Consider the following 27,998-nt stretch of genomic DNA (forward strand, 5'->3'; position numbering starts at 1 on the left):
TTGAACGTGGCATGGTTGTTGGTGCCAGATGGGCTGGTCTGAGTATTTCAGAAACTGCTGATCTACTGGGATTTTCTTGCACAACCATCTTTAGGGTTTACAGAGGATGGTCTGAAAAAGAAAATATCCAGTGAGCCGCAGTTCTCTGGGTGAAAATGCCTTGTGAGATAGAAAGGCAACAGTAACTCAAATAACCACTGGTTACAACCAAGGTCTGCAGAAGACCATCTGAACCAACAACACGTCCAACCTTGAAGCAGATGGGCTACAGCAGCAGAAGACCACACCAGGTGCCACTCCTGTCAGCTAACAACAGGAAACTGAGGCTACAATTCACACACACTCACCAAAACTGGACAATAGAAGATTGGAAAACGTTGCCTGGTCTGATGAGTCTGGATTTCTGCTGCCACATTCAGATGGTAGGGTCAGAATTTGGTGTCACCAACATGAAAGCATGGATCCATCCTGCCTTGTATCAACGGTTCAGGCTGCTGCTGCTGCTGGTGGTGTAATGGTGTGGGGGAGATTTTCTTAGTACCAACTGAGCATGGTTTAAACACCACAGCCTACCTGAGTATTGTTGCTGACCGTGTCCATCCCTTTATGACCACAGTGTACCCATCTTCTGATGGCTACTTCCAGCAGGATAACACACCATGTCACAAAGCTCAAATCATCTCAAACTGGTTTCTTGAACATGACAATGAGTTCACTGTACTCCAATGGCCTCCACAGTCACCAGATCTCAGTCCAATAGAGCACCTTTGGGATGTGGTGGAACGGGAGATTCTCATCATGGATGTGCAGCCGACAAATCTGCAGCAACTGCATGATGCTATCATGTCAATATGGACCAAAATCTCTGAGGAATGTTTCCAGCACCTTGTTGAATCTATGACACCAAGAATTAGGGCAGTTCTGAAGGCAAAAGAAGGTCCAACCTGGTACTAGCAAAATGTACCTATTAAAGTGGCTGGTGAGTGTGTGTCCCCTTAAAAGTGCTTGTTTTGCAACTGACAGGCTCTGATTATCATCTTAAGTGTCTGACAACAATGTGGAAAGGATCCCTACAGAGACAGACCTTTTTATTAAAGATAAGCTCCTTTTTGTTTAACCAGAAACAGCCAGTCTCACCAGACTCCATTTAAATAAACCGTTATTTTAGCATGTATAGAGCCAGCATGTTTTCACATCTAACTGGGGAAATCAGGGGTTTATTTTAACCACACAAGAGTTGGTGATTGTTGGAAAAGTAGAAAGACAAACCAAGACGTTGTGTGAGTTGTATTTAGTTTCTCTCAGCTTTGAATGCGGTATTTTTATGATGATAAAATCACTGTTTATTTAAATCAAATGGGTATGGCAGTATCGATTTGGGGATTTTGTGTTATTACAAGTGTTTGGAAAGGATCCCTACAGAGATAGACCATTTTGTTAAAGAGTAAGATCCTTTTGTTTAACCAGAAACAGCCCTAAAATCGCCTTAGCCAATCCTACCAGACTCCATTTAAATAAACATTAATTTTATTATCATAAAACACACTTCATCCAAAATTGAGAGAATCAAAATAAAACTCACAAAGCCATCTTGGTCTTGTTTCCACTGTTCCAACAATCACCAGCTCTGGTTTGGTTGAAATAAACCCTTAAATTTACCCAGCTGGATGTGAAAATATGCTGGCTCTATACACGTTAAAGTCACTGTTTATTTAAATGGAGTCTGGTGGGTTTGGTGATAGCGATTTCGTGGCTGTTTCTGGTTAAAGATAAAGGATCTTACTCTTGAACAAAAAGGTCTGTCTCTAACGGGATGCTTTCCATATCCACTTTGACACCGTCGGCAAAGCTGCCAGACTCTATTTTAATCAACAGCAATTTATCATCATGAAGACACACTTCATTTGAAGTCGACAAACACATTAAAACTCACAAAAACCACCTTGTCTCATCTCTCCACTCTTCTAACAATTGTTAATTCTGGTTTGCTTGAAAAAAAAAAAACCTAATTCACCCAGTTAGATGTGAAAATATGCTGCCTCTATACTCGCCAAAATTACTCTTTATTTCAATGGAGCCTGATGGGTTTAACAATCGAGGCCGTTCCCTGATCTTACTCTATAACAAAAGGTCTATCTTTGTCGGGCTCCTTTCCATGATGTAGTCAGACACTTATAACAATCTGATCCTGTCAGTGGCAAAAACAAGCACTTTTAGTTAAAGGAGCTATATGTAAGAAATATAAAGCAAATAGTCGTAAAATCCTCCTAATATGTCACAGAGACTAAGGAATAATGTTCATATAACATACTGATCTCACCGACAACAATAGTACAGCCAGAATATTCGCATTTAAAAAAAGATTTTACGGTCCGCAAATCATGTTAATGTTTTGAATTTGTGTTTTGGCCTGTTGCGCCACCCACCGCCGTCTACCAGTCACGCAGTCAGTAGAGTCTCAGCATCAGTTGGTTACGACTGAGCTACAGCAGCACAGCAAGCAGCATTAGCAGTGTCCCGGTACATAGCATTAGCAGCCGGCTCCTCCTCAGCTGTATCCCGGCAGCAGCGTTAGCACGAGAGAAGCCGGACTTGCTTGAACGGTCTGCTGGAAAACCAAAGATCAAGGACGCGGCGACGCAGCCCTGCCACGGCAGCCGCCCGTGAGCAAACAAATCAGTCTCCAGCGTGCCGCTGTCCAGCAACCTTGAATCTGTAGGGGAGGGAGGGGCGGACACGACTCGCGGCAGTATTTTGAATTTGAGTGCAGTAACCGTTTTGGCCACGTTCTTACATACAGCGCCTTTAAAATAAAAACCACTTACATTTAACATTTTGCCACTTTTGCGTTGTACTATTCGTTCTGTGACGTTGCCACTGCTCAGAGACAAGACCCATTATTATTTTTATTTTTTTTATTTTGACTTCATTATGTACATGATACATATTAACATTCCCCATCTGACGGGGCAGATCTCAGGGTGACAAAGCAACAGGAATAACGTTATTCAATCAATGGTGTTTCCAACCTGAAGTAATTTTTTTTAGTTTTTAGTTAGTTACCCAACCTCTCTCATAGACTCTACACACACACACACACACACACACACACACACACACACACACACACACACACACACAGATCATATATGAAGCAAAGAAATCATCCTTGGTTTTTGCGTCAGTTCATTTCTCTTCGCAGTCACTGCCCCTGCATTAAGCACTGCAACAGGAAACTGAAGTTCAAGTTTTCAGCAAGGAAAGTCTGAAGATGTGAAAATGTTGTTTGGAAATCCCCCTTCAATAAGATACTATGCCACACAATAAATACTGTAAGACAATTAGGTCACCGTCGTCAGTTTTGGAATAAGAAAAAAGCTGAATCTGAGAATGCTGTAAGACATGTTCTGCAGGAGTAAAATCATACGGTGCATGCTTGTTATTATTATTAATATGACAAAATAAGTCTCTGACAGGAATGCCAAATCAAGTTAGCACACATTCTGCTGCCTTATCTAAATAATACTACATAATAAATACACAGTTTGCATAGTGTAAACAATGCAGTGGACACAAAATGGCACTTAAAATAAATATTGTAACAATTCAACAAAGAAAGGAAGTGGAGTGACTGGTCCTTCACAACAACCATTGTACAGGAATGGTAGAAAACAAAAAACATTAAACTGCCTCTGCGAGCACTCAAGTGGAGAACAAAGTCAGTGTCATCAAATATCACACTTTTCACAAAACGTGTTTGACCTTTGAATCTTGTAGTTCCTAAAAATGATAATAAAATTGCAACACACTTGCCCAGGGTTTGTTGGTTTGTTTGTTTGTTTGTTTGTTTGTTTAACAGCAAAAATGATTTGGTTCATTAAAACAGTGCTTTTGGTCAATTAACTGAGGCCACATCCACACTAACACGTGTTTTCATTTTAAGACAGCGTTTTAAAAACAATCACTGTACACACAAGCCTTTTAGCACCATTTTAGAATTAATCTCCATCCAAATCGATACACCTGGAAACTCATGTCACATGTACACTGGAGTGTATACAGGAAGCAGATTGTCTACTCTGTGGTTGGTTGGGTAGGTTCAGAAAACACTACAGAGGAGGCATAAAATAAAAAGACCAGAGATTTCTTTGCTTGGACTAACGATGAGGTGGAACTGATACTGAAGGTAACAGACCAATATAAAGCAGTCAAGGCAGCAGAAAACAGACGGGGAGACGTTTAGAGCTGCACAGTTAATCGAAATATTATCAAAATTGCAATATGGCCAAGTGCAATATCCAAATCGCAGGAGCCGCAGTTTTTGATAAAGGTAAAATGTTTTAAAACTTACATTATAAATGAAGAATTGTGGTGCTATCATCAATTTTTTTTAAGTGAAAATGAAATGCAAAAATTACCATTCACACTAAAATAACTTACATCACAAGGGCAATATCCGCCCATCCAGACCGCCGAGTTTTCAAACTAAAACAGGGTCAGCAGTGTTTTCAAAAATCTCCGTTTTAGGGGTTCAGAAACGCCACAGTAGTGTGATCGCTAGGCCAGTGGTTCCCAACTGGTGGGTCGCGGTCCAAAAGTGGGTCACATGTCCATTCTGAATGGATTGTAAGCGACTTGGAAATGTGTTGAGTTTGTAAAAAACACACTTTATGTTTAAGTACAGTGAATTTCCGGCACATAGCTTTTATTTTGAAGTGCCATTTCCTGCCGTAGATTGAGTGACTAATGAGGCCAAACTTAAGTATCACCCTTAATGTATTATGTGGACCTTGAGCTGATGACTAAGGAGAAATCTGGATCTGACCAGTTGGGAACCACTGCATTCGGCATATACGTAGCCACAGTTGTGTTGTAAAAAGAAAATGTATTAGTTTGGATGTAGCCTTAGGCCCAGTCCACCCATATGCAGATATTTTCCTCTATGTTTTGGCCTTGTGTCTCCAAGCAACCCGGGTCATAAATCACTAAAACACTTTAAAACTCCTAAGGTGGATATTTTTTAAAAACTTTACTTTGAATCCGCATGGACATGTATAATGGAGTGTTTCGGAATGCCCATTATTGCTCTATGTAATGGGCATAAGAAATAAACAGCAACGTCAGACTACTGGTTTGCTTACGTTTCTTTAGCACTGCTTGGTCTAATGAATGCTTTACACTTAATATTAGTACTGCTGCACAAGTTTCCAGACACCCAGTGTTATTTGGTCCACCAGAAACGAGTTTTGGATCAGGCCCAATCGAACCACCAGATGGTGGGACGCTTTCCAGAGTGGTTGTTGTCAGTGAGGAATTTAAGGAAATCTGTTGCAGGTCGAGAGCTTCACTTGCATCTTTGAGTGAGTGCATTTGTCTTTATATTTAAGGGGATTTAACAATGACGAGATCTCTAGTCGGTATTATGAAAAAGGAAACATTAGGTGGTGTACACACATGAGGACAGACAGCTAACGCCTGTGAGCATTTGGAGTAATTTTTGCGTGCTAGTGTGTACAGAGATATTTTGTAGAACAAAGGTCATCTGGACAGATTTTTTTTTGTGTAAACGGAGTCAGGAAATATCCATTTTTTAAAATATCTGTACACATGTGGACAGGGTCTTAGTGTAGATGTAGCCGAAGTATTTGGATAACAAGAAACATCAGGGAGCCATTCAAACTAAATTTACATCCATTCAGTTTTCAGTTAGCATCGCTGCAATCTGTGTGCGAGAGTGGGCTCAGTTTTAGGGTGAGAAGTTTTGAATGGCTTGACTCCACACGGCTCATAGAGCAGCTTTACATCACACAAACAGGTCATACATTTATAGTAGATGGTCCACTCATATAAGTCACGGTTTATCCCCCCACCACTGAGAGCCCTGTTAGTGTAAATGCACAAAAAGCAAAGCACCCAAGCACATAAGACATGAACACTGCCTGACTTAATGAAGGGCAGTGATATCAATTTGGCTGAGTGTTTTTGGATTGACCTGTTTGTTGCTCAGTGGCAACAAGACTGCAGGAATACATGAGTTAAAAAAATATAATGCTGCAGGGGTCATCAGAGCTAAGCGTAGAGATTTGAAGGGATAGTTCACATTTTTTTGAAGAGGGGTTGTATGAGGTACTTATCCATAGTCAGTGTATTACCTACAGTAGACAGCGGTCGGCACGCTTCCAGTTTGGAGAAGCAGGCTGCAGAGTGCCAACACTGACGCTAATAGGGCTGACCCGAACGCTTCGAAGCTTAAATCATTGCCATGGAAATCAATGTCGAAATCAGTAACCAAATGTTTTGTTTTTTGAAACAGGTGGAGGAAACTGAAAGGAGGTGGCAAGTGTCAGACACGAATGAAGCCAGTGTCCTTAGCGTTGTCACTGACCCCCACTTAAAGCAATTAAAGTGGCCGTTTGATGAGGAAAAAGAACAGGTGAGATGAACTAAGGGCGGTTATCTGCAGCTAGCAACTGTACTGAAGCACTTTCTCGCATTCACAATCACATTTTTCAATGTGCTAAATGTGTGGCACTTTGCACAGTGCATTAGGAACATTGCAAATTATCCTATAAAACATGACAAGAATTCAATAAGTAGAAGTTAACAAACAACATACTAAAAACAGTATTATTAAGGAAAATAAATCTTCAAGAAACGAGCCTGATTATGACAACGGCGTTTTCTCTGAGTGAAAACTCACATCCTAAACAGCCTATCCTACAGTAAAAAATAAAATAAAAATAAAATTTAAAAAAAGCAGTCATCAGAATATGTACTTCTGTGTAATTTTAATGTGTTCATAAATAAAATAATTTGGATTTAATGATATGTTTAACAGACTGGTATTTCTTGTCAGGGCTGGGCGCTATGTCCTGAAAATTTTATCACGATATTTTGTGGCTATATCTCGATACACGATATATATCTCGATACTTTTGAATCTCCTCAAAAGCATTTCATTAATGCTAGGACTGGGAGACAAAATCGAACATAATATTTCTGAGCAAAATACCCTGTCTGATGCAACTTTTGATCAATAATCATCAATAATGTGGATATAACAACCAAGTGGGTTAAGGCAACACATTTACATCACTTTACTGTAATACAGCCTTTAAAATGTGGAAAAAACACCATTTATACCAGGTCACGATACTACGATATCCAAAATCTAAGATGATATATAGTCTTATATCTCGACAATGATATAATATCTTCGTATTGCCCAGTCCTATTTCTGGTGCCAACTAGCGATCGGGTCATCTGACGGTAAGGTAAGGCTGTAAAAATATTCTAAATATAGTGTGCACTTTGACAGATAGTAACTGAAAATACATTTTGGTGCTGCCCCTATCCACAGCAGTACATTTCTTAGCTTCAGCGATGCTCCTGCCTGCTTCTCCAAACTCGGAGCATGCCCACCTCCATCTACTGTAGGCAACACACTGTCATATGGATATGCACCTCATACGACCCCACTTCAAGAAATCCAAACTATCCTTTGAAATAACACATGAAAAGGCATTTAGAGTCTGTTTACATTCAACACAAAGAAACTGAACAGTGCCTCTGGACAGGCCTCCGACAGAAAGCAGCGCCAGCATTTGGTATTGATTGTGGTGGAAGTGATGCTTTCAGATGAAATTTCACTTCTATCTTTTTATAGCTGCTTTTCCGTAAGTCGTGCTCCAACTACCTGTGACCACACGCTCCAGTGAGTGACGAAGGCAATGTGATTGGTTTCCTCAAACGTAAAGGAGTACTGTGTTCACTGTGGGATTGATATCCAATAATTCTACTTACTGACAGTGTGACCTGTATGTTGTTATCACAAGATGAAACAAAAAAAGCCTGGGATACTGAGGGAGAAATAAATGTTACTCAATGTAATTAAATTCTCTCACTGTGATGATTGTGTTGTTAACACTAAAAGTAACACTGTCCAGACTTGTGGATAAAAGAGCACCATTAAATCATATGATAATGCCAGTTGAGTACACCGAAACCACCTCAGCCCACTCATCAGAAGGCCACCCAGCCAACTTTCACCGAAAAGCACCTCTCTCACACAACTCTGACTGACCACATGTCTACTGAACTTCACCTGCTGATAATCTGCACCAGATTGAGGAGGCCAGGCCGAGTCAGGAGGGATGAGAAGGCGCTGCTGGAAGAGCTGGTGATCAGCACTGACAGTGTCAGTTAATCCTTAAAAAAAATCTACAAGTCTCTTAAAAAGAAAACAACTCAAGGGAAGAGGATGAGGAATTGGAAGAGTCCTAAATGTTCGCGGGCAAGCCGAGCGTCATAGATTCATTCGTAGATGTTCGGGCCGCTTGGAGTTCATGGGGTAGGCCTGCTTTTTGTAGGGCCCTGCGTTGATGCCTGAAGGGTGCCTGATGGGAAGTGGCGCAGAGGCCTCTGTGGTGCCGCTGCTGCTCGTGTCCATTTGCTCCACTGTCGACACCTCCATGGGTTGCTCCACAGTGTTGCATGTCAGCGTGGGCCCCCGGGGCCAGCAGTCCCCTCCTACAAACTTCACCGGACTGTGGAAGAGGGAGACGTTAGATCCTAAATCATCCTTTGCCTTAAAGGAAAACCTCATCCCTCAAATGACCATTTGTATATCAATTTCTTATCACATGTTATTTGGTGAACACGTTCATGGTGAACGAAGAATAAATAAAAAAAACAGAAAATTCTTGATGAATTTAAGGAAAGCGGGGCCTCGTTTAACAACAGCAAAACTATATCAAGACATCTGTTTAGGAACTCTCAAACAATTCGTGCAGTATAGACTGAGCTTCGTGTTCAAAAATAAAATGGTGCTGAGCACTGCCTTAATTGGTTTGTTTTTAGCCATTAAAAAGGAGGCTCACCTTAAAAAAAAAAATCAATATCAGTTTAAGTGTATGCTAGTTAGAATATTTTCACTGCTTTTTCTGGACCCAGAAGTGACTGTTGTCGTGAGTGCAAGGAAATAGGAATTCAGCCTAATCCAAGTCTCATTTATCCAGTCGCAGGGCTGTACGTTAACTTTTTTGGCCCATAGCACTAGTGCTACAGAGGGTGATAATTTTGTAGCACAGGCCAGAAAGTTTATAGCACCTGTCACGATAACAAATTTTGCTGGGCGATTAATTGCGTCAGAAATTATTGCGATATGTGATAATATTGCGTAATATTGTGCTTTTAAGACCATTTTTATTATTGTTGTAATTTTGCTGTTTTTAGACCATTTTTTAAACTTATATAATGATAATAAAGACATAATGATGCAAGTACACCTTTTTAAAAGAGAAATAAACATTTATTTAACAAGAATATTTAGGACTGCAAAAAAGAAAATTTAATTATCCGAAAGAACACGTAAAATTATCGAAATAAATAAATAAATACAAAAAAAAGACTCTCAGTCTCTCACTCTCAGGTGTGCAGTTAAGTTGGTCATATTCGCTCTTTTTGTTGAGATGGTTTTAGAACAAACACCAGCTCGTCAAATTATTGGGTTCCCCTCTGTCATTTGGTTTAAATCCAAAACACTCCCACACAGGGGCCGTGGCATTTGGTTTAGGAACAACTTCCCTGTCTTTCTCTTACGCTCAACTCTGTTTTTTCTCCGCCTCGTCTCCCCCTCACGAAGATCGCACTGTGTGTGTATGTGTAGCCCATAGCCCCGCCTCCCCCACAGAGACAAAGACACTCGATGACAAGAGCTTTCCCTCTGTTCATTACGCTAATGAACCAACTCACCTGGCTGCCAGACGATGCACAGCAGTGGACGCTCTTGTCGTCTAGTGAAACAAACGAGAAAAAAAACAGACCCCACACACACACACACACACACACACACACACACACACACACACACACACACACACACACACAAGCAGCTCGCAAGCAGCCTGTCGCACGCGTGCTACTAGGCAAATAAATTCATTGCACAAACATTTTTTCCCAATCGCACATGCGACATATATGTTGCACTGTACAGCACTGAGTCGTATGTAACAGACGCCCTTTCTGATTGGGAACTGAACTAATAGTAAAAGGTATCTATGCTCTCTCCAACTTTGACTCTGATGACATGTCATTTTACCTCACTGAACACAGGAGCTGCTGGTCTACCGCTGCCTTGATTGGTTAGTTGTTTGTGTTACTGTGTGAAGTAACCATTTAAACGCCAAAGTTACACAATAACACAAACAAACTTGGCGACTGAGGCACTAGTAGAGCAGCAACTCCCATGTTCAGTGAGGTAAAATTACTGATGGAATGTGGCTTTGAGGAAAGCATAGATAAGTTTTAGTTTTAGTTCAGTTCCCCATCAGACAGGGTTGTCTGTCTTGGAAATCCTGAGCATACGACTGGATAAATGAGACTTAAATTAGACTGCAAAATTGTGTGAGAGTCTGTAAACGGATGTTTTGATATGGTTTTGATGTTGTTAAAGGCAGAGACATTAATTCATACAGAATTTTCTCAATTTTTGGATTTTTTTGTTTGCTGGAGGAATGCAAGAATAACAATTCTCTTCCCAAATCCAATATAACACAGGGTGATTAACTGATATACAAGTTGTCATTTAGGGGGTGAAGTATTCCTTCAACGTTCAATTATCCTTTAACATTTCCATTATCCAGCTGGCGGGTCGGTCTCAGTCTCGGTAATCTAAGCTTATTAGTCTTGCAGACGAGAACATTAGCTTTGAGCCACTGCTTCTTCATAACCCTTTGCCGTTTGTGTCCCACAAGCACTGCTGTGTGCCTCTCTGTCTCTTTTTCTCTGAACTCAGACTTCTGTGCTGGACCATCTGCCATCATGAGACCTCTCTTTCTCTCTCCCCTGGCTGTTGTTGCCTACTCCACATGTTGAAAGTAGATCTCCACACTCCAGGAGTTTAAGTCTCTCTTGTCTCTGTGTTTGTGTCATTCTGCTATCTGTGTTATTTAACCGTGATTAAGCTTTGCATCCTGTGTGTTTGTGTAGTCTGTCTTCTCTCCAGGTTACATGGTGGAGAGGAGGGCTTGTATCTCAGCCTCGAGCCGTTTGCCGACATCTGGAAGCTGCTTGACATCCTCCCAGATCCATCTTTCATATATGTTCACATTCTGTGTTTTACTTTGTCTTTTTGTACACATGAAATCTATTTCCTGGCGGACCGTCCTTGGAGAGGGATCCCTCCTCTGTTGCTCTTCCTGAGGTTTCTTCCATTTTTTTCCCTAGTAAAAGTTTTGGGGTGAGTTCTTCATTGCCCCTTGTGAGGGTCTAAGGACAGAGGATGTCGTCTGCTGTAAAAATTGTAAAGCCCCCTGAGGCAAATTGTGATTTGTCACATTGGGCTGTATAAATAAAGCTGACTTCACTGAGAGACAAGACATTTGCAAAGAGGAGATTTTATGCTTTCTAATAACATCTGTGTTGTTTTTGTACTCCACATATTAACCAAAATACATATTACATAACGGCTGTCACCAAGCCTTGTTTTAAATAAAAAGGCCTTCAGAGTTTGCAGTCCAGTGGCTGCAAAGATATGCGACAGAGCCAATTGGCCCTCCAAAGTGGGAGCGGGAACTTTAATTTCATAACCAGCAATGTAACAAAAACAAGCTTACCCAACAACACGGTGCAGGAAGATGAAAAAATACTGTATAGTTTATATCGGAAGAACTACAGTCCAAAAAAGTTAATGGACTTTACATGACAATATTCACAATTTGGTTTAAATTTATGAAAACCATTTTGATTCTTTTAATCTGTGGACCCTTTTACGGACTAAAGGATAGTTAGCAAATAGTTAATCGAGGACTGGACACATATTCGAACTTCAAAGGTATGGAGTCACCACTTTCTTCGTCCCTCGTTTACCAGACCCGTAAATGTGAATGAATAAATCGTTGGTGCTCATGGTTTCTGTAGCCCCTTTTACACTGCCAGATTTTCCGCAAATGTTAGTCCGATTTGCCGGCCAGCTGCGAGTGTTTATACACACAGAGGCGGAATGGCGAGTTGATCTGAGGCGCCCAATTTTCGGCCTCGTAGGGTAGACATAGTGGCAGAACCCTTTTAGTTTAAACAGACCGAGGCGGCCTTCCGCAACGGGAGGGGCTGTTGAAGACTTGTGAGAGGAGCTGTTGATGACGCCGCACGTGCGACCCACTGGCGGTGGATAAACAGGAAACAGCTGATAGCAGGAATTAGTGAGCAGCTTGTAGCAAGAGGGAAACGCAAACCTGACAGACACTGTAAAGATGAGCAACTGGGGAGACAAGGAATTGCGCACCCTCCTTGCCCTTGCAAATGAAGAGGCCATTAACCGTCAGATGGGGACGGTAAAGAACGGGCCGATTTACGAGAGAATCGCCACCTGACTAGCCGCGGCTTCCCTCCCATGTCACTGTTTACGTCACACACTGACCTACACATTTAGTTACTTGCTCACGCCCCCCATTGCCCCGAAAAAGGCGCATTCTGTATAAACAAAAGTAGGCAGGCGGCATTTTGCTGCACTCCCCGATTTTGTTTTTATACTGCCAATGCTGACAAAAGACTGATTGGGCTTTCCTGCAAATTTGCACAATTCCTATTTAAAAAGGCTCTGTAAAATGAACTGAGCGAGTAAACTGTGGAAAATCTAACAGAGCTAACGACATGTAGCCTGTCCATATTAACAAAAGTTTTAACATTTAATAATATATTTTGATGTGCAATGCAAAGCCACTTAGAACTGGCTGACCCGGTGAGTTTTAATAGACTTCATTTATATGAAATCCGTCGTAAACCCACTGCTCCAGACCCTGCCATGTTACTATAACGTCAAACCTTTCATTCATAATTTCAGGAAGACATAGAAGGAGGGAAAGTGGCGCTGAGTCAAGCTTGTAAGGCTTGTCATCGTGCATTTACAAGCATCCCAACTGTATTTATTGTCTGAATTTGCCGATAAAAGTTTCATATTCTGAAAGCCAAGTTTTGTTTATCTAAAATCAAACAAACCCCAACATGACCAAAAATCGAGACATTGACAGAATTCCACATTTATCTAAAACTGAGCTGCTGCTACATCTGACTGATTCTGGTTGAGCATGCCATGTGTCACACAGCTATAACCAGGCATGTGATTGTGTAGTGAGAAAACAGCACACATAATATTTACTCTAAAACTGCCAGAGGACCAGTGTGAATGCAGCTGTGTTTGATGAAGTAATGATTTCAGAAGAAACCACTGTTGAAATAGTCAGCAGATATTCAGACATAAATTTCCTTTATCTGTCTGACAAGCAAGTGTTCTCCTTTCAGCTAAAATTCCTCTGAATAAGTGAAGAATTATTTTCAAGCCCTGTGAAGTTCCTGTTTGCCTCTGGGAAGAAGCTTTTATTTACTCTTCTAGCGATGGTTTTAGCCTGCTACATTTACAAGGTCAGCAAATGAGTCATTGATTTTTGTGAAAAACTTGCTCGAGTAACAGATTCGGTGGAACCAGAAACAAAAACAACTTGCTGTTACCTCACAGGTGTTCTCGGGCTTCCAGGGAACTTCCGTGGTGAGCGCACCTTTGGCTCGAAAGAGAACTTCTCTTTGACGTTCTCAAGCACAGATGGGGCTACATATGTGAAACCCTGGGGAGGGGAGGGGGGACAAAAACAGAGAGAGAGAGAGATCTGAGTCCACCTCTTCAAAGACCGTCTTTCCAAAAACAACCCACAGCTGATGATGAGCAATGAAACGCTGAGTAAACCATATCATGCAATGTGGTGGAAATGCGAGTGAAGCTTCCAGGAAAACCAACAGGACTACACCAGATGGGACACATTAACTGATTCTCGTAAGACCTACTTGTTGAGACAGAAATAAAAAACATTATGTCCAGACAAGGCTGGCCTCCGTTTGTATGTTTGTTTGCAGACAACACAGGAGGAGTTAAAGTGTAAAAGTTAATGCCAGAGTATTCTATTAACAACCCTCCGTCTTTTCTCTAAATATCCATCATATATTTCTGATTCTAATTTTAAAATTATGAGTCACATAACGCTAATACCATGTTCAAAGAAAATACTCGACTGTGACTGGCTCCACTTCAGACATGGGTTATGTTTCTGATACCTGACATTGCAGCCTCATCATTTTAGTTAACATGCTCCGAGCCACTGGAACAGTCTGCCTGAGGATTTGAGAGTTGAAATCTTTAGCCATAAACTTAAAACCTACCTATTCAGCCACACTTGTGATCAAGAATAGTTTATAGACTTAATTTTATTCACTTGTATATTATTATTGTATTTTACCAAGTCTTGAGAATTGAGACAACTCATGTCCTACCAAAAAAGCCTGGAAAATGATTAGTTATCAACACACTCATTCTGTTTCTGGGGTGAAAGATTATCTTTAAAGGATTTATATATATGAAATAAATGATTTATAAAATATTTTGATCTGCTTCCAGTTTCTTTAACTTCTAACTAAATCATAAATAAATAAGAATTATGGTTAAAAAATGAGTATTTTGATAAGCTTTTGGGGAACTTTTAGCAACTTCGAAAAATAAAATGGCACTCACTACGACTGCTCTTAAATTAATAAATATTAGGGCTGTCAAAAATAACACCTTAATTTCGATAATTAAACACAGAAAAAAGAACATTTACATTTTAAAAAAGCCTAGAAGGAACTGTTGACAGGAGAACTGTACTCTGAAATTTCTGCAGTGAGGAATTTTCATACCATCGGAGTACTTCTTGCCTGACATATCACCTCAAAACATTTAGCAGTGAACCTAGCACAGCATCTGATGCTAACGCTAGCAGCCAGCCTTGTCAAGCCACACTCGACCAGGTGTTCAGACGCAAAATGAGTAAGTCTACCTGTGACTGACTCACTAACTCTGAAAACAACAAGCCTTACAGTCTGTTGCAGGCCACATTTTAGTCTTCATTACGGCTCAAAAACTGACATCCATAAAAAAGGTTTGGTCTCATTTTGTACCGGAGCATCCATACCTGATATGTCATGATCCACCAATGTTAGGCAAGACACGAGACGAATATATCCCCATTTTTTTTAATGTTATGTTCACTGCCATTTTGTTAGCAGGAGAAATCGATCTGCTCTGTGCAACATGCAGCGGCACTGTCAAAACTAGACAAGGCATGTATTTTAATTAGCTTCTGGGACGATTCTGAAACGTGCTGTGCCGTGTTTTGAAATGCCTAGAGTGGCCCCAATTAGCTTGAGTGGCCATGTGGTCACCTGTTGTTTTGTACATTTTATCATGGATAATTGCTTCCATAATCTATCATCAAGTTATGAAAAATTCTGGAAACTCTACACTAGAAACTGAGACAGAGGAGCACAAATGTCCACTGTTTGCTCAGAGGTACGGCACTAGATTTTCACCAGGAAGACTTGATTGGCACTCTCGCTGAGCGTGGAGTCATCGGGGCTGTCCACTGGAGTCTGGCTGGTGAACTTGGAGTCAAACTGGCTGACGTCATCAGCCGATTGCTGCCGAAAGAAACAGGTCTGTTAATCATCTTGCAGGGCCAGGGGGCAAGTCACAGAAGACGTTGCTGTGTGAACAGACTAACTCACCAGGTATGGTTTAAATGGAGGCTCTACTTTGCGAGCAAGAAGGTCGTCCCAATTTATATGCCGGAAGAAAGGGTGGGCCTTGGAAACACAATGACAGCAGCAGGGATTTTATATTTCATGATAAGGTTTTCCTAGAAGCAGTCTCATTTTCTGATGCATGCATACACTTGTCACTCTACTTTCTACAGATATATTTACCTGGACCTCAGATGCATCTCCTGGTCCAGCCCCAAGTCGCAACGAGGCATTTCGTTTCAGCAGCTGAAAGAGGAAGTTCAGAGACTTATTTTTCTGACACTCCAAATGCTTCAGCAGAGACAGCAAGTCCGGTGAAGCATGAGGCAGAAGAAGGCTTTTACATCTCACCTTTTTCAGGAGGTCCCTGGCTTCTTGTGTGAGGTAAGGTGGAAGGCTGAGTTTGCATTTCAAGATTTTATCAATTGTCTTCTTTCGGTTTTCACCAGTGAATGGAGGCTGTGATTAAGTAGCAGGACAGGAACAAGAGTTAGAAAGAGTAGCACATGCTTCCTATCTCAGTTAGCCTTACAGTTTCCTTCATTTAACAGTGATACTTGGGGATCAACTGGTGTGGACTTACTGCTCCTGTCAGCATGTCATACATGAGAGCTCCCAAGCTCCACCAGTCCACTGCTCTGTTATGTCCACTCCTCATTAGGATCTCTGGAGCCCTGACAAAGGAAAAGGGAGTGACTAAGTGAATACAGCGGATACACTACACTGGGTAGGAGGTAGGAAATGCGACTATATATTAGGGATGGGCATGAGCACTTGATTTGGACATCAGTATTTTTTCAAGGCAAAGAGTAATCGCTGCCTAATCTCCCACATGTGAACATGACTTTTACATGAGTACTCTTTAATAATTTAATGCGAGTGCACAAATGGAAGTTTCTTAAAATGGCCATCCCTACTATATAGGTCTACAAAAATGAGCATGCATGTTTATGTGACATACATGTATTCGATAGTGCCACAGAAGGTGTGGGTGACTGTCCCGTCATGGATGGACTCTTTGCATAGACCAAAGTCTGTCAACTTCACGTGTCCTGAAATGAAACAGAGCCAAAGCAAGACCATGAGAGAAACTCAGTTATCAGATTACCGAGAGAAAGAATTAAATCTGAGAACAAATGGTCATGTGTGGAAAAAACATGTATCTAGTTTTTCTAATCTGCCTTTTGTGAGGAACACTTGAGGTTTGTGTACCGTTGTTGTTGAGCATGATGTTCTCAGGCTTCAGGTCTCTGTAGATGATGCCTTTCTGGTGCAGGTGACCCAGCGCCATTGAGATCTCAGCCAGGTAGAAACTGTCAACAGAAGAAAAAGCAAGAGGCAAACTTTTATTGACATCAACTGAATTTGTTTTTACAAGATATTCTAAATGCTCCTCTGTGATCTGCAGTTAAGGTGTTATGCTGAATGTCATTTAGGTTATTCCAGGAATACTACACACCCTTATTTGTTCAGCAGCTTGGTTCATGTAATCACTGTTTTCACCCACAGGCTGTGTTTATAAAACACAACATCAGGTACTGAAAGTGCGTTGTCCCTGTTCCAAGTGACCCTCACACGCCTCAGAAACAGTGTCACACATCTGCCTCTTTTCACAAAACTGAATTCTTCACAATTAATATTACCTTAAAAGAGTTGTATATGTTTTCAGTGAGAGGCCGGGAGGCAATCTTGTTTGTGTTAATGGAAAGTTCACTTTCAAAATCGCCCTAGGAAAGCTGCAAGATATATCACAACAAATACTAGTAATAATTAACGTACGTGCATACAGTTCCTAACAGTAAAAAAATAATTTTAAGATGCAACAAGCTACAAAACACGCTCTGTCTGATCTGGGCCTTAGACTGCCAGAGACAACATATCACACTGCCATTCAGACATCATCTGGCATTAGAAGCCCTTTACAACATGAGTCAGCAAAAAAGACCACTAGGAGACAACTGGCAACACTGTGTGTTTTTGCCCACACTGTTGCCATTTGGAAATGGTTTTATATTGTAAATCATGGCGGTGGCCTTTAAAATATGTGTACAAACACGGGATGGGAGTGACAAAGGGGATGAAAAGATTCAAACAAATTTAGATTTGACATGTTTAAGCAAAACATCCTGTAACAGGATAGTTTTAAAAAATTCCTCAGGATAAACTCCCATCGACCACCAGAAACACTGTAAATTAGTCAGAGGAAGGCAAAAGGGTAATGTTGTCCCTGGCCAGATGTTTAAAGGCTAACTTCAGTACTTTTCAACCTGGACCCTATTTGCTGTAGCCGGCAGCTGCGAAAACAGGTTGCAAAGAAAACCACTTGAGGCATGTGCACGCTGTCAATATACGTCCAACAAGCATTACCGCACCGCAATGGTATGCCTCTGCACACCAGTCAAATTTCTTTTAGAGATTACATCCTTGCTTGTGAACAAGTAGATGCTTCACTGAAGATCTATACAATCAACACAGTTTCAAGATGGACGCCTAAGATTAGTGTCACCAATTCAGTTTCTGACCAAATGTCACCCCCTCTGTTTCTGAGTTAAGACATTGAGTGTTTCTTGCATAATATTATGATGTCACTGTGAAGTTGACCTTTTAGATATAAAATGTCATCACTTTATCATTTTATCCAGTCAGACATTTGTGTAAAGGTTTGTCATAATTAGGGTATGAATTCTTGAGTTATGGCTGGCCAAAAACATGTTTTGTGAGGTCATAGTGGCCTTGACCTTTGACCGCCAAATTCCAATCAGTTAATTCTACAGTTGAAGTGAATGTTTGCGCCAAATTTGAAATTCCCAGATATTGCGTTAAAAAGAACGAGACAGACAAAGTCACACTGACCTTTAGGGCTGGGTTAAAAAAAAATCGATTCATCCGATTCAAATCGATCTTCACTGGAATGACCCAATATCGATTAGTAAAATCCGAGATCGATCTAATATGCACTTTTTCCCACGATGTGTGAAGCTTTAACCCCGTTAATCTCACCGGTAGTAAACGAGCCGCAGTGCTAAGTTATGAACGACTGCAGTATTGAGAAGCTCCGACGTTACCGGCCCTTTTATCTGTAACTGTTAGCCTACGTTTTTACATTTGGGTGTGATTTATTTTCATGCTGCAGCGTCTCCTCCTGCTGTCTGTGCGTCCTGGCTGCTGCGCCACTTTTACACACACAAACACGGAGTAATGATGCCGCGGTGGAGACAGAGAGGTGAAGATAACTTGAGTTGATGACAGCTACGCTTTCAAAAATTGTAGTTCCCGTTTGACAAAAAAAAAAAACATAAGAAAAGAGTGTCCAGGTAGAAAAATGCTGAAGTTACCCTTTGAGGCTTTACAAGTGACAGACAAACTAACTTACCATGCTGTGTCTTCCATGAAGATGCCCTCTCTTTCCAGCTGCATGAACAGCTCCCCTCCTGCAGTCACCACAAACAATCAGTAAAATGTATTCACAGTGGAAATGGAGACACACATTTTTTACTTCAGTGAAAGAAAAACGCCACTGTCCAGTGCACAGACAATGTCTCATGCTCATAAAATGATCAAAAACAATTTAGAGTGTCGGGGTTTGTCTCGTTCTTTGTGTCTGATCTCTTTGCTCACCGCTCAGATACTCCAGGATAAGGTACAACTTTCCCCCCGTCTGGAAGGCATAGATGAGGTCCACAATGAAAGGATGCTTCACCTCCTCCAGAATGTTCCTCTCTGCTTTGGTGTGTGCTGTGTCCTTCGCATTGCGCACAATCATGGCCTGGCAAGGGACAGAAAAGCACAGGAGTGTCGGGGTGTGAAACTATTCAGGCAATAACTCTAACCCAATTAGCTGGTGTCAGGGCAGCTTCAACATCAGAGGCAGAGCAGGAATCAGGACACCAGGTTGGTAGCTACAGTCAAGTCTCATTAAGCCAATAAACACAGTCATTAACCAAAACCTCAAGCTTCGGGGAATATGAGCTGGCTTTTCAAGTAAAAGTCTGGCACCAGCCCTGTGTCAGCTGCAGAGAGGAGGCCAAGCTGAACAGAAGCGGCAGATCTGGGGTTTCATGGGAAAAAACCTGCTGCCATTATTTTTGGGTGGTCTGCCCTTCGCTTCTGGCTTCATAGCTGAATGCACCAATGTGTCACCACCAGAAAAGGCACACAGTGACATACAGTATAAGTGAAACACTGTACAGTTAATGCCTACCATATACTAGAAGACACTGAGAACAATTTTAGAAGACTAAAGTCTGACATCCTCTCACATCTATGAGTTTTAGTCACACACTATAAGATTTTTCAAAGACTGGGGATCTTGCAGGGTCACTATTTGCAAGACTAAGACTAGATTCCCTCTGACATCATTTCCCAGTCTGGTCCTGGTGGAAAAACTCCCTTATGACATGTTAACAATTCCTTACATGTCCACAAAAACACATAACTCCAGAAACACAAGATGAAAGGCATCATATGTCAACATTATTCTTGCCAATTTGGCATCAGTATAATCCACAAAGATTAAAGACTTACATACAAACTTTACATTTTAGATTTTGTCCCCTCAACTCGCTACCAGCCCCCATTGGTTAGCTGTACGTTTTTAGTGGGCGGAGACTGTGGAAATATGAGGTGAACCATTTCAAAAACTAAGATATCTCACTAAAATAAGTGCTGGTTGGTAGATCAGATACACACAGAATCAGACTCTTGTTCACTCCTCAACTCCGCCAGTTTCTCCTCCTTTTCCACAGTTCAAGAGAACAGAGACTTGTTCTTGTACCTCCCCAGGGTCTCCTCCCTGTTTGCTGTCTACCTGGTTTGCTTCTTCCTGTTTGGTGCTGGTCAGAGAGCAGCTGTTGGGTGTTGACAATGTTTTGAACTTTTTTGTCAGTAGTCAAAACAAGAAAAGACTGACTTAAGACAATTCGGACTGAGTTTGATGACCACCTCACAGGAGCACGCACCAACTGAGGTAAAACTCTAAAACAGTGGCTCCCAACTGGTCCAGACACGGCGTCCACATTTTTCTACAGTTCAGGTTCCACACAGTTTAATACACTCAGCATCATTCTAGCATTTGACCATGTCCTCGAGCTAGTTTGCTATCTCTGTCAAGTAGCTGTCCGTTAGTCACTCACTCTATGGCACAGCTCTGTGCCAGAATTTCACTGTACTTAAAAATAAAATAAAAAAACATTCAGAATGGACCTGCAACCCACCAGTTGGGAACCACTGCTCTAAAAGACTTTATTCCAACATTGTACATTTGTCTGCAATGGTAAAATTGCTTGGAAACCCGGCATAAGCTGCATTTGGCCTCAGTGTCAACTCTTTAAGATGCCAATTCCTTACAGATTTAAACTACTTGTGTTTGCTTACGTCTAGATTAGATAATGCAGAATCTAATCCTCTCACACTACACTGTACTGTATGAACACCAGGGGGCGGTCTGACCCACCTTTAATGAGCATAACTGATTTACTCTCTAAAATAGATGAGGGTATTCTTGTTGATTATTATCAAAACTTTCAACCAAACCTGAGACATGCAGATTCACTCACCTTCTTCAAAACTTTCATAGCAAATATCTTCCCAGATGCAGCACCTGCTACCTTCCGAACTTGAAACACCTGTAAAAATGAACATAGAAATTTACACAGGTTTCTTCAAGTTAAATTTAAGATTTTTAAGACTTTTTTTTTAAAAAAACACAGAATACAATTTAATACCTGAGTGTGAAAGTATGCTGGAAGACCATGAATGTCAATAATGCCAAGAATTATTTAATATTATGTCACATTTTCATCTTCTACTTTCCAGCAGTATACACCAATAATTCCTAATGATAGAATTCGTTTAACTAATGTGATCTGCATCTGGCAGAAAATGGATGGATGGATGAACCTAATTAAAAAATTAAAGCTGGGGTAGACAGTTTCATTTTGGCTTCACTGGGCTAAATTCCCATAATAAACTCTGAGCATCTTGTAATTCAAGTGGACTGAGAGAACACCTGACATCTGCACCTCCTCCCTTGGCTCTGTTCAGGCTTTAAAAAGTCTAGGCTGTGACGGGAGACTTTGGCATTCCTATTGGCTCCTCTACAAATTCAGATGCGCATTCATGTTCCTTGTTCCTGATTCACTGTGAGAAAAATCCTGCAGATGAAGTTGCTACTTCAGCATTTCCTGCACCCCAAAAAAGTTAGATAAACTTATCAAAAAGAGAGCCTAGAAGAGTCAGACAATAAACGCAATAAAACTTGCGTCAATATCGGCGAAGCGTTCAGAGATGGAGGCACAGTGTTGCTCATAGATTAGCCTTTTGCTAACCGGAACTTAAGGCTCATTGCTGTGGCTTCAAGTTCACGTTTATGTAGCTGATGATTCACAGTGTGTCCTCTGCCTCACTCCCCATCACCACAGACCACCTCGCCATGAGAGCAGGCAGCCGCTCTGGAGACAGACCCCCAGTCAGTGGCCACGGCAACCAGAATCCAACAGCACAAACCCCAGCTCCAGGAGACCAGACAGCTCTGACTCCCCATCAGATCTGAAAGCTCGCTGCTGCTGTTACACAGATTGGATCTGGTGCTGCTGCTGTGACAACTGGCACTGAGTTTGCGGTGGTCAGAATCGCGCCGCTAAAAACACCGCCCGAAGGTCTTTCTACAGAGCTGCTGCCTGCTCTCCTACCGGGGAAGCAACCCAAGCGGCGAGGAGCAAGGCGGCAGGACCGTGTGGTGGCTAGTTTGCCAATTCTTTTCTCATTTGCAGGGACAACGCACAATTCACACTTTAGTTTAGTTTATGAGTGTATGACTTCTCCCAACAGCATACAATCAGATACAAAAACATTTTATAACTTACACTACTGCCTACGTCTGGCTAGAGAAAATATTAAGTGGGTTTTATAGATATAATTTAAGACTTTTGAAGACTTTAAGACCTGCAGATACCCTTGCATCACTATTTCTTTGGCTGTATAGACCAGATGTTTTCTTCTATGTCTAAAGTATGACTTGAAAAAATACATTTTGTCATGCCAGGGGCATTCAGAGAAATGATTTGGGAAAAAAGGGATTTTTTTAGTTCAGAAGGTACTATTGTGCATAATGTGTATTCACTCTGCTAAGCAATGAATCAACCAAGGTCACTGACTTCGTGTGTGAAAATATTCGTCCATTATTCTGACTTAAGAGTGACCAGGGACTGCTCTGACTTTGCGTGAGCCAAAGTCTGTGTTTTGAGTTTCTGTTTACCAGCATAACTCTTAAAAGACTATTTGCTCTCAGTTATAAGGCCAAGGAACTTTAAGTCTGTGCCAGAATATATACTGTAACTACACGGGAATCTTAAAACAATGACAGTGTGTTTCAAAAAATATAATTACTTTGTAATGCTGAGAAATTCCCAAGCTGCAGAAAATTCTTAGTCATCGTACACAAAACCACTTCAAGGAAGAATAAGTCATGCGTCTGCTTGCGAAAAGTGTTTCCAAAATAACTGATGTGCACTTTCATTGTTAGGGTTGGAAATGAGAACATCAGAACATGTCCAGTGTTCCAAAATAACATGATGTTGACACCAAAATAAAACCATAACAAGGAGGCAGATTCTCTGATCTCAGTGGTGTTAGGATGAGATACAGGTGGGTGCTGGTGATCACAGCTCTGGATTACATTGAGATGGATAATGGAGGAGATGGTTCTGGGATGCCAGATCTTTTATTGAAAAGGTGCAGTAGATTTTTTTTATTTTCCCCACAGCAAAAACACACTGTAATATTTCTCTGGGGATTAAAAGGTTGTTGAGAACAAAACTGCTCTGGTTTCTTGTGTGCAAACTTAATTTCCAGCAACTTCGTTAAAAAAAGTCCCCACCCATTGGAATTTCAAGATGATTGCAATCCTCCCCCATATACTGGCAACATGTTGGCAGGTCCAAGGCCAAAACACGAAAGACAAAGGGGTGTTATCCACACTTTTAAAATCTTATTTTTCCGGGCATTTCAATGACCTTGAGTAGAAACATGTATTTTTTATTAAAACTGAATTGTGTGACTGTGTATGGAAGTCCATTTCTGCCAGTGTAATGGAGAAAAAAAAGGATCATGTTAAGTCATTTAAATGAGAAACTTCCTCAAAATTATGATTTAGTATCTCAAAATAATGACTTAGCATCTCAAAGTAATGACAAACTTTCTCAAATAATGATTTAGTATCTCAAAATAATGACTTAGTATCTTAAAACAATGACTCAGTTTCTCAAAATAATGACTTAGTATCTCAAAATGAGAACCTTTATCAAATAATGACTTAGTCCCTCAAAATAATGACTTAGTATCTCAAAAAATTAGAAACTTTCTCAAAATAATGGTTTAGTGTCTCAAAATAATGACTTAGTATCTTAAAATAATGACGCATTGTCTCGAAATATTGACTTAGTATCTCAAAATAATGACAGTATCGCAAATTAATGACTTAGTATCTAAAAATAATAACTTTGTATCTCAAAATAATGAGAAACTTTCTCAAAATAATGACTTAATATCTTAAAATAATGGCTTAGTATCTTAAAACAATGACTCAGTATCTCAAAATAATGGTTTAGTGTCTCAAAATAATGACTTAGTATCTCAAAATAATGGTTAATATCTCATAATAATGACTCAGTTTCTCAAAATAATGGCCTAGTATCTAAAAATAATGATTTAGTATCTCAAAATAATGACTCAGTATCTCAAAATAATGAGAAACTTTCTCAAAATGACTTAGTATCTCAAAATAATGAATTAATATCTCAAAATAATGACTTCTCAAAATAATGAATTAATATCTCAAAATAATGACTTCGTTTCTCAAAATAATGACTTAGTATCTCAAAATAATGACTTAGTATCTTCACGGCTTAACGTGATCTTTTATTTCCCAACACACTGTGGGGAATGGGCGTCCATAACTGTGTAAGTAAAGGCTAACATACAGTGCCCACTGAAAATGTAACACTAAACTGTACAGCTCTGCACTTAGTTTCCAACCTGTACATAGAATATATAGTTGATACCTTCAACATCCAAATTCAAGTCATGTTGCATTATAAAGAGGAAAACTCAGGAGGTGTTGTATTCATAAGTACATTTTCATGACGGACAATCAGGTGCCTCACCTTTCCATAGCCACCTTTTCCCAAAACTTTCAGCAGCTCAAAGCATTCAGGCCTGATCTGCTCTGTTCCCTTGTTCACGCTGTTCTCTGAAATTTCAAACTTCTCACAGTCATCCATGTTACTGGCAAAACAAAACAAACAAAAAAATAAATAAAGTGGATTAAAAAAAATCACATTTAAAACATTCAGTCAACATTGTGTTCACAGTTTCAAAGACACACAACAGTATTATCAGTGTAAGTTACAAGCACTTGAGCCTTAACATAGATTCACATCAATGCAGTGACCAGCTTAGTTATTACTGCTGTAAGAGACCCTATTCAAGATTATATAAATCATTAGTAGGTCCATATGGATCGGTGAAAAATAAAAGAAAACTCTTCTACTGCACAATGAATGCCTTTACTTTAATACTTTAAAGGTCCAGTGTGTAGGGGGACATATTGGGAGAAATGGAAAATAATATAATAAGGATGTTTTCTTTGGTGTATAATCACTTGAAAATAAGATTTTTTATGTTTTCGTGGCCTTAAGCCCTTTATATTTACATAGAGGGTGCATCATCATCTACAGAGCTAGTTTCAATCAGTGTGTTTACCAGTTTTAATCACTCGGTCCATTTTATTTGGAGATGAAGAGACCTCTGCAGATTATCTGCCTCCCGGTAAACATCTACGGAGCAGAGAATACTAACCCTAAGGGCTCATTTATGCTCAACGAAAAGGAGTAGCACCCCCGGGGATCACGGAGACAATGTAGCGTAGTTCAAGTGAGATACGACCATAAGAGACGACAAAGCAATTTAAATAATGGAAGAATGGAGCAAATCAGTGATATAGAGAAAACAATTATCCATTCACATGCTCATCCCTCCTAAATCTTACACACTGTTCCTTTAAGTACATTTTGCTTTTAACACTTACACACTTCTACTGAAGTGAGGTTTTATATGCAGGACTTGTACTTGGACTATTTCCAAAACATCTAAATACCTCCTCCACCACTGACTAGAAGTTATTTACAACCCCATGAGGATAACTTCCAGTCACCATGACTTAGTTGGCCCTTTGGAAACCTGGTGAATTACAGTTTTGCTTGTACTTACAATTCAAAGCCACTGCACTGGTCCATGTATTCACTGAGCTGGCCCTGAAAAACGAGGCACAGGACAGAAAATCTCAGCAACAGGAATGCAGGGGAGGACTGTTATTTCCCAGCCAACCTGAGCTTATTTATAGATATTTAATGGACCTGACACTGATTTTACCACAAGGGTTAATGAGTTTATTCCCCTGCAAAACATTTTAGCTTTTGTTTCAAGTTATCTTATCAGACTGGCTGAATAGAAACACACTTTCTCCAACCAACATTATATTTAAAAAGCTTATGTTTGTGACTGAAAGCCAATATCTGCTACATGAAGCTAACTACTAACTTAACGTTAGGTGAGCGGTGGGGAAGCTAGCAAGGAGTACGCTCCTTCTAGCTACAGTCCGGTTAGCACTGGCAGGATTTCACCCTGTTGTTGCTTTGAATTCACTTATATTGCGTTTTTTAACATTGTCAAAGTAGTTGTTAAACTATAAACGTAACCTACATGTAACTAATTTACCGACACGGTAATGTACACCCGTACAACAGGCGAATGCCGATGCAGCTCGGAAGACCGCTTTGTGCATGATTCCATTGTCGGACAAGTAGCAACGCCCGGTGAAACGTAACGGCAACTTTTTCCTTTGTATTCAGCTTTCAGTGAGGTTGTTTCCTACCGTCGTGTTTTTTATTTGTTCTCCTAAAACTCATTACAAACACGGAGGCGTTAGTGGCTTCACTAGGTTGTGCGCTTGAACGTAACATACGGTAAGCCGGGAAACACCAACTTGTCCGCGGTCAACACTTGGGATTAAGCGGAATGTGCTTGACCACAAGTGTCGGTGATGATGAGACTGTTCAACAATTTAAATAAGTAAAAACAGCGATGGACATTTATTGTAATACAGTATAGTGACTTTTGGGGGGCGCTGCCATATTCCGCGGGAAAGAGGGTAAACGAGGACACGTCCGATGATGGAATCACTACTGTTAGCAAGGCAGGCCTCGGAGCTGCTAAATGCTAGCTAACCGGCTAGCTAAGCGGCTAGCGGCTAACAGCGGCGGTGTTAGCCTCAACGTTAACGTAAACTCACCCCGTCCTCAAGTTCGTCGTCAGAGACATTCTCATCCGGTTGATCCAAATCGATGTCGAAAACCCCGGCCATGGCCACGGCACTTCACTCGGCGTTTAGTCAGAAAACACAGTCCCGCTCCCCCGCCTCATGGGAGAGCCATCACCGTTACAACCGGCTACGGCAGAAAGCATGGGCTAACATCCAGCTAACCAAAACAAGGCAGGGACCGGGCGGCAGGAGAAGCCTCTAGTGTCGGTCACCGGCACTACTTTGCGCAGGCTGCGCCGGAGACACATAAAACACACTAGTGAAGAAGTGACAACCTGCAATAATAATATAATATGGATTAAAAAAGATTTACATGCAAATTAACTGAATTAGCTGGCCTTTAATTAAAAATATCTACTTTTCATCACTCAAAAAATGCATTGTATTAGTTGAAGTCAAACTTGTATTAGTTATGTCCAAGTAATGCAGTGTAACTACATACAGTTACACAAGTACTTTAGCTAAATTTAAATTAAAGAAAATGGAGCTTATTTTCCTTTCCTTGCATTTCTACTTCTACATTTCACTGGGAAATACTGTATTTTTCACTTAACTGCAATTATTTTACAGCTTTAGTTACCTTACACACTAAGATTTCTGCATTCAAACATACAGAGAGCTTGTAAGAGATGTTCTCTCATCCAATAAACTACCCACCAGTGTATAGAAGTACAGCTGCAGCGATTAATCGACAGGCATTTCTCACAATCTAAACAATCACTTTAGACAATAGTCAGCAGATTACACCATTAGAAAAATAATCATCAGTTGCAGTCCTGTACAATACAAACATAAGCTCCACCTACAACTACAATCCTGCTTTTACATTAATGCATGAGAGTAATAATAATTTCTGATAAATTGTATATATCATGATACACACATGATATATGAATTGCTGATGTGCAATACTGTTATGTGTAGTATGTGGGGGTTTTTTTAAATGTTTTTAGGGTGTATTCTTTTCATTTCTTTTGGACAATCATTGTAAGGCAGCAATGCTTGTGCAGCTCCTGAG

At 40.6% G+C, this 27,998-nt stretch overlaps 1 protein-coding gene across 3 annotated transcripts; it reads right to left on the reverse strand.

The window, feature by feature from the left end:
* Positions 1-51: 51 nt before the first annotated feature.
* On the reverse strand, positions 52-27,183 carry rps6kb1a (ribosomal protein S6 kinase b, polypeptide 1a). 3 transcript variants are annotated; one of them, XM_050040179.1, is made up of 15 exons: positions 26,951-27,183; positions 25,870-25,913; positions 24,765-24,885; positions 21,159-21,227; positions 19,222-19,369; positions 18,977-19,034; positions 16,816-16,916; positions 16,565-16,655; positions 16,187-16,277; positions 15,955-16,062; positions 15,787-15,849; positions 15,589-15,666; positions 15,394-15,501; positions 13,507-13,619; positions 52-503 (listed from the first exon to the last, which is right to left on the reverse strand). In XM_050040179.1, exons 1-15 carry the CDS (start codon positions 27,020-27,022, stop codon positions 479-481), a joined length of 1,290 nt encoding a protein of 429 aa, XP_049896136.1. In that variant the 5' UTR covers positions 27,023-27,183; the 3' UTR covers positions 52-478. The 3 variants fall into 3 exon arrangements, with proteins under 3 accessions (XP_049896136.1, XP_049896137.1, XP_049896135.1); XM_050040180.1 differs by lacking the exon at positions 52-503 and adding an exon at positions 3,085-8,546 and having other exon boundaries at positions 24,765-24,850; XM_050040178.1 differs by lacking the exon at positions 52-503 and adding an exon at positions 3,085-8,546.
* Positions 27,184-27,998: the final 815 nt, after the last annotated feature.

Source organism: Epinephelus moara, chromosome 3 (genome assembly GCF_006386435.1).
Source record: "Epinephelus moara isolate mb chromosome 3, YSFRI_EMoa_1.0, whole genome shotgun sequence".
Classification (NCBI taxonomy): domain Eukaryota; kingdom Metazoa; phylum Chordata; class Actinopteri; order Perciformes; family Serranidae; genus Epinephelus; species Epinephelus moara.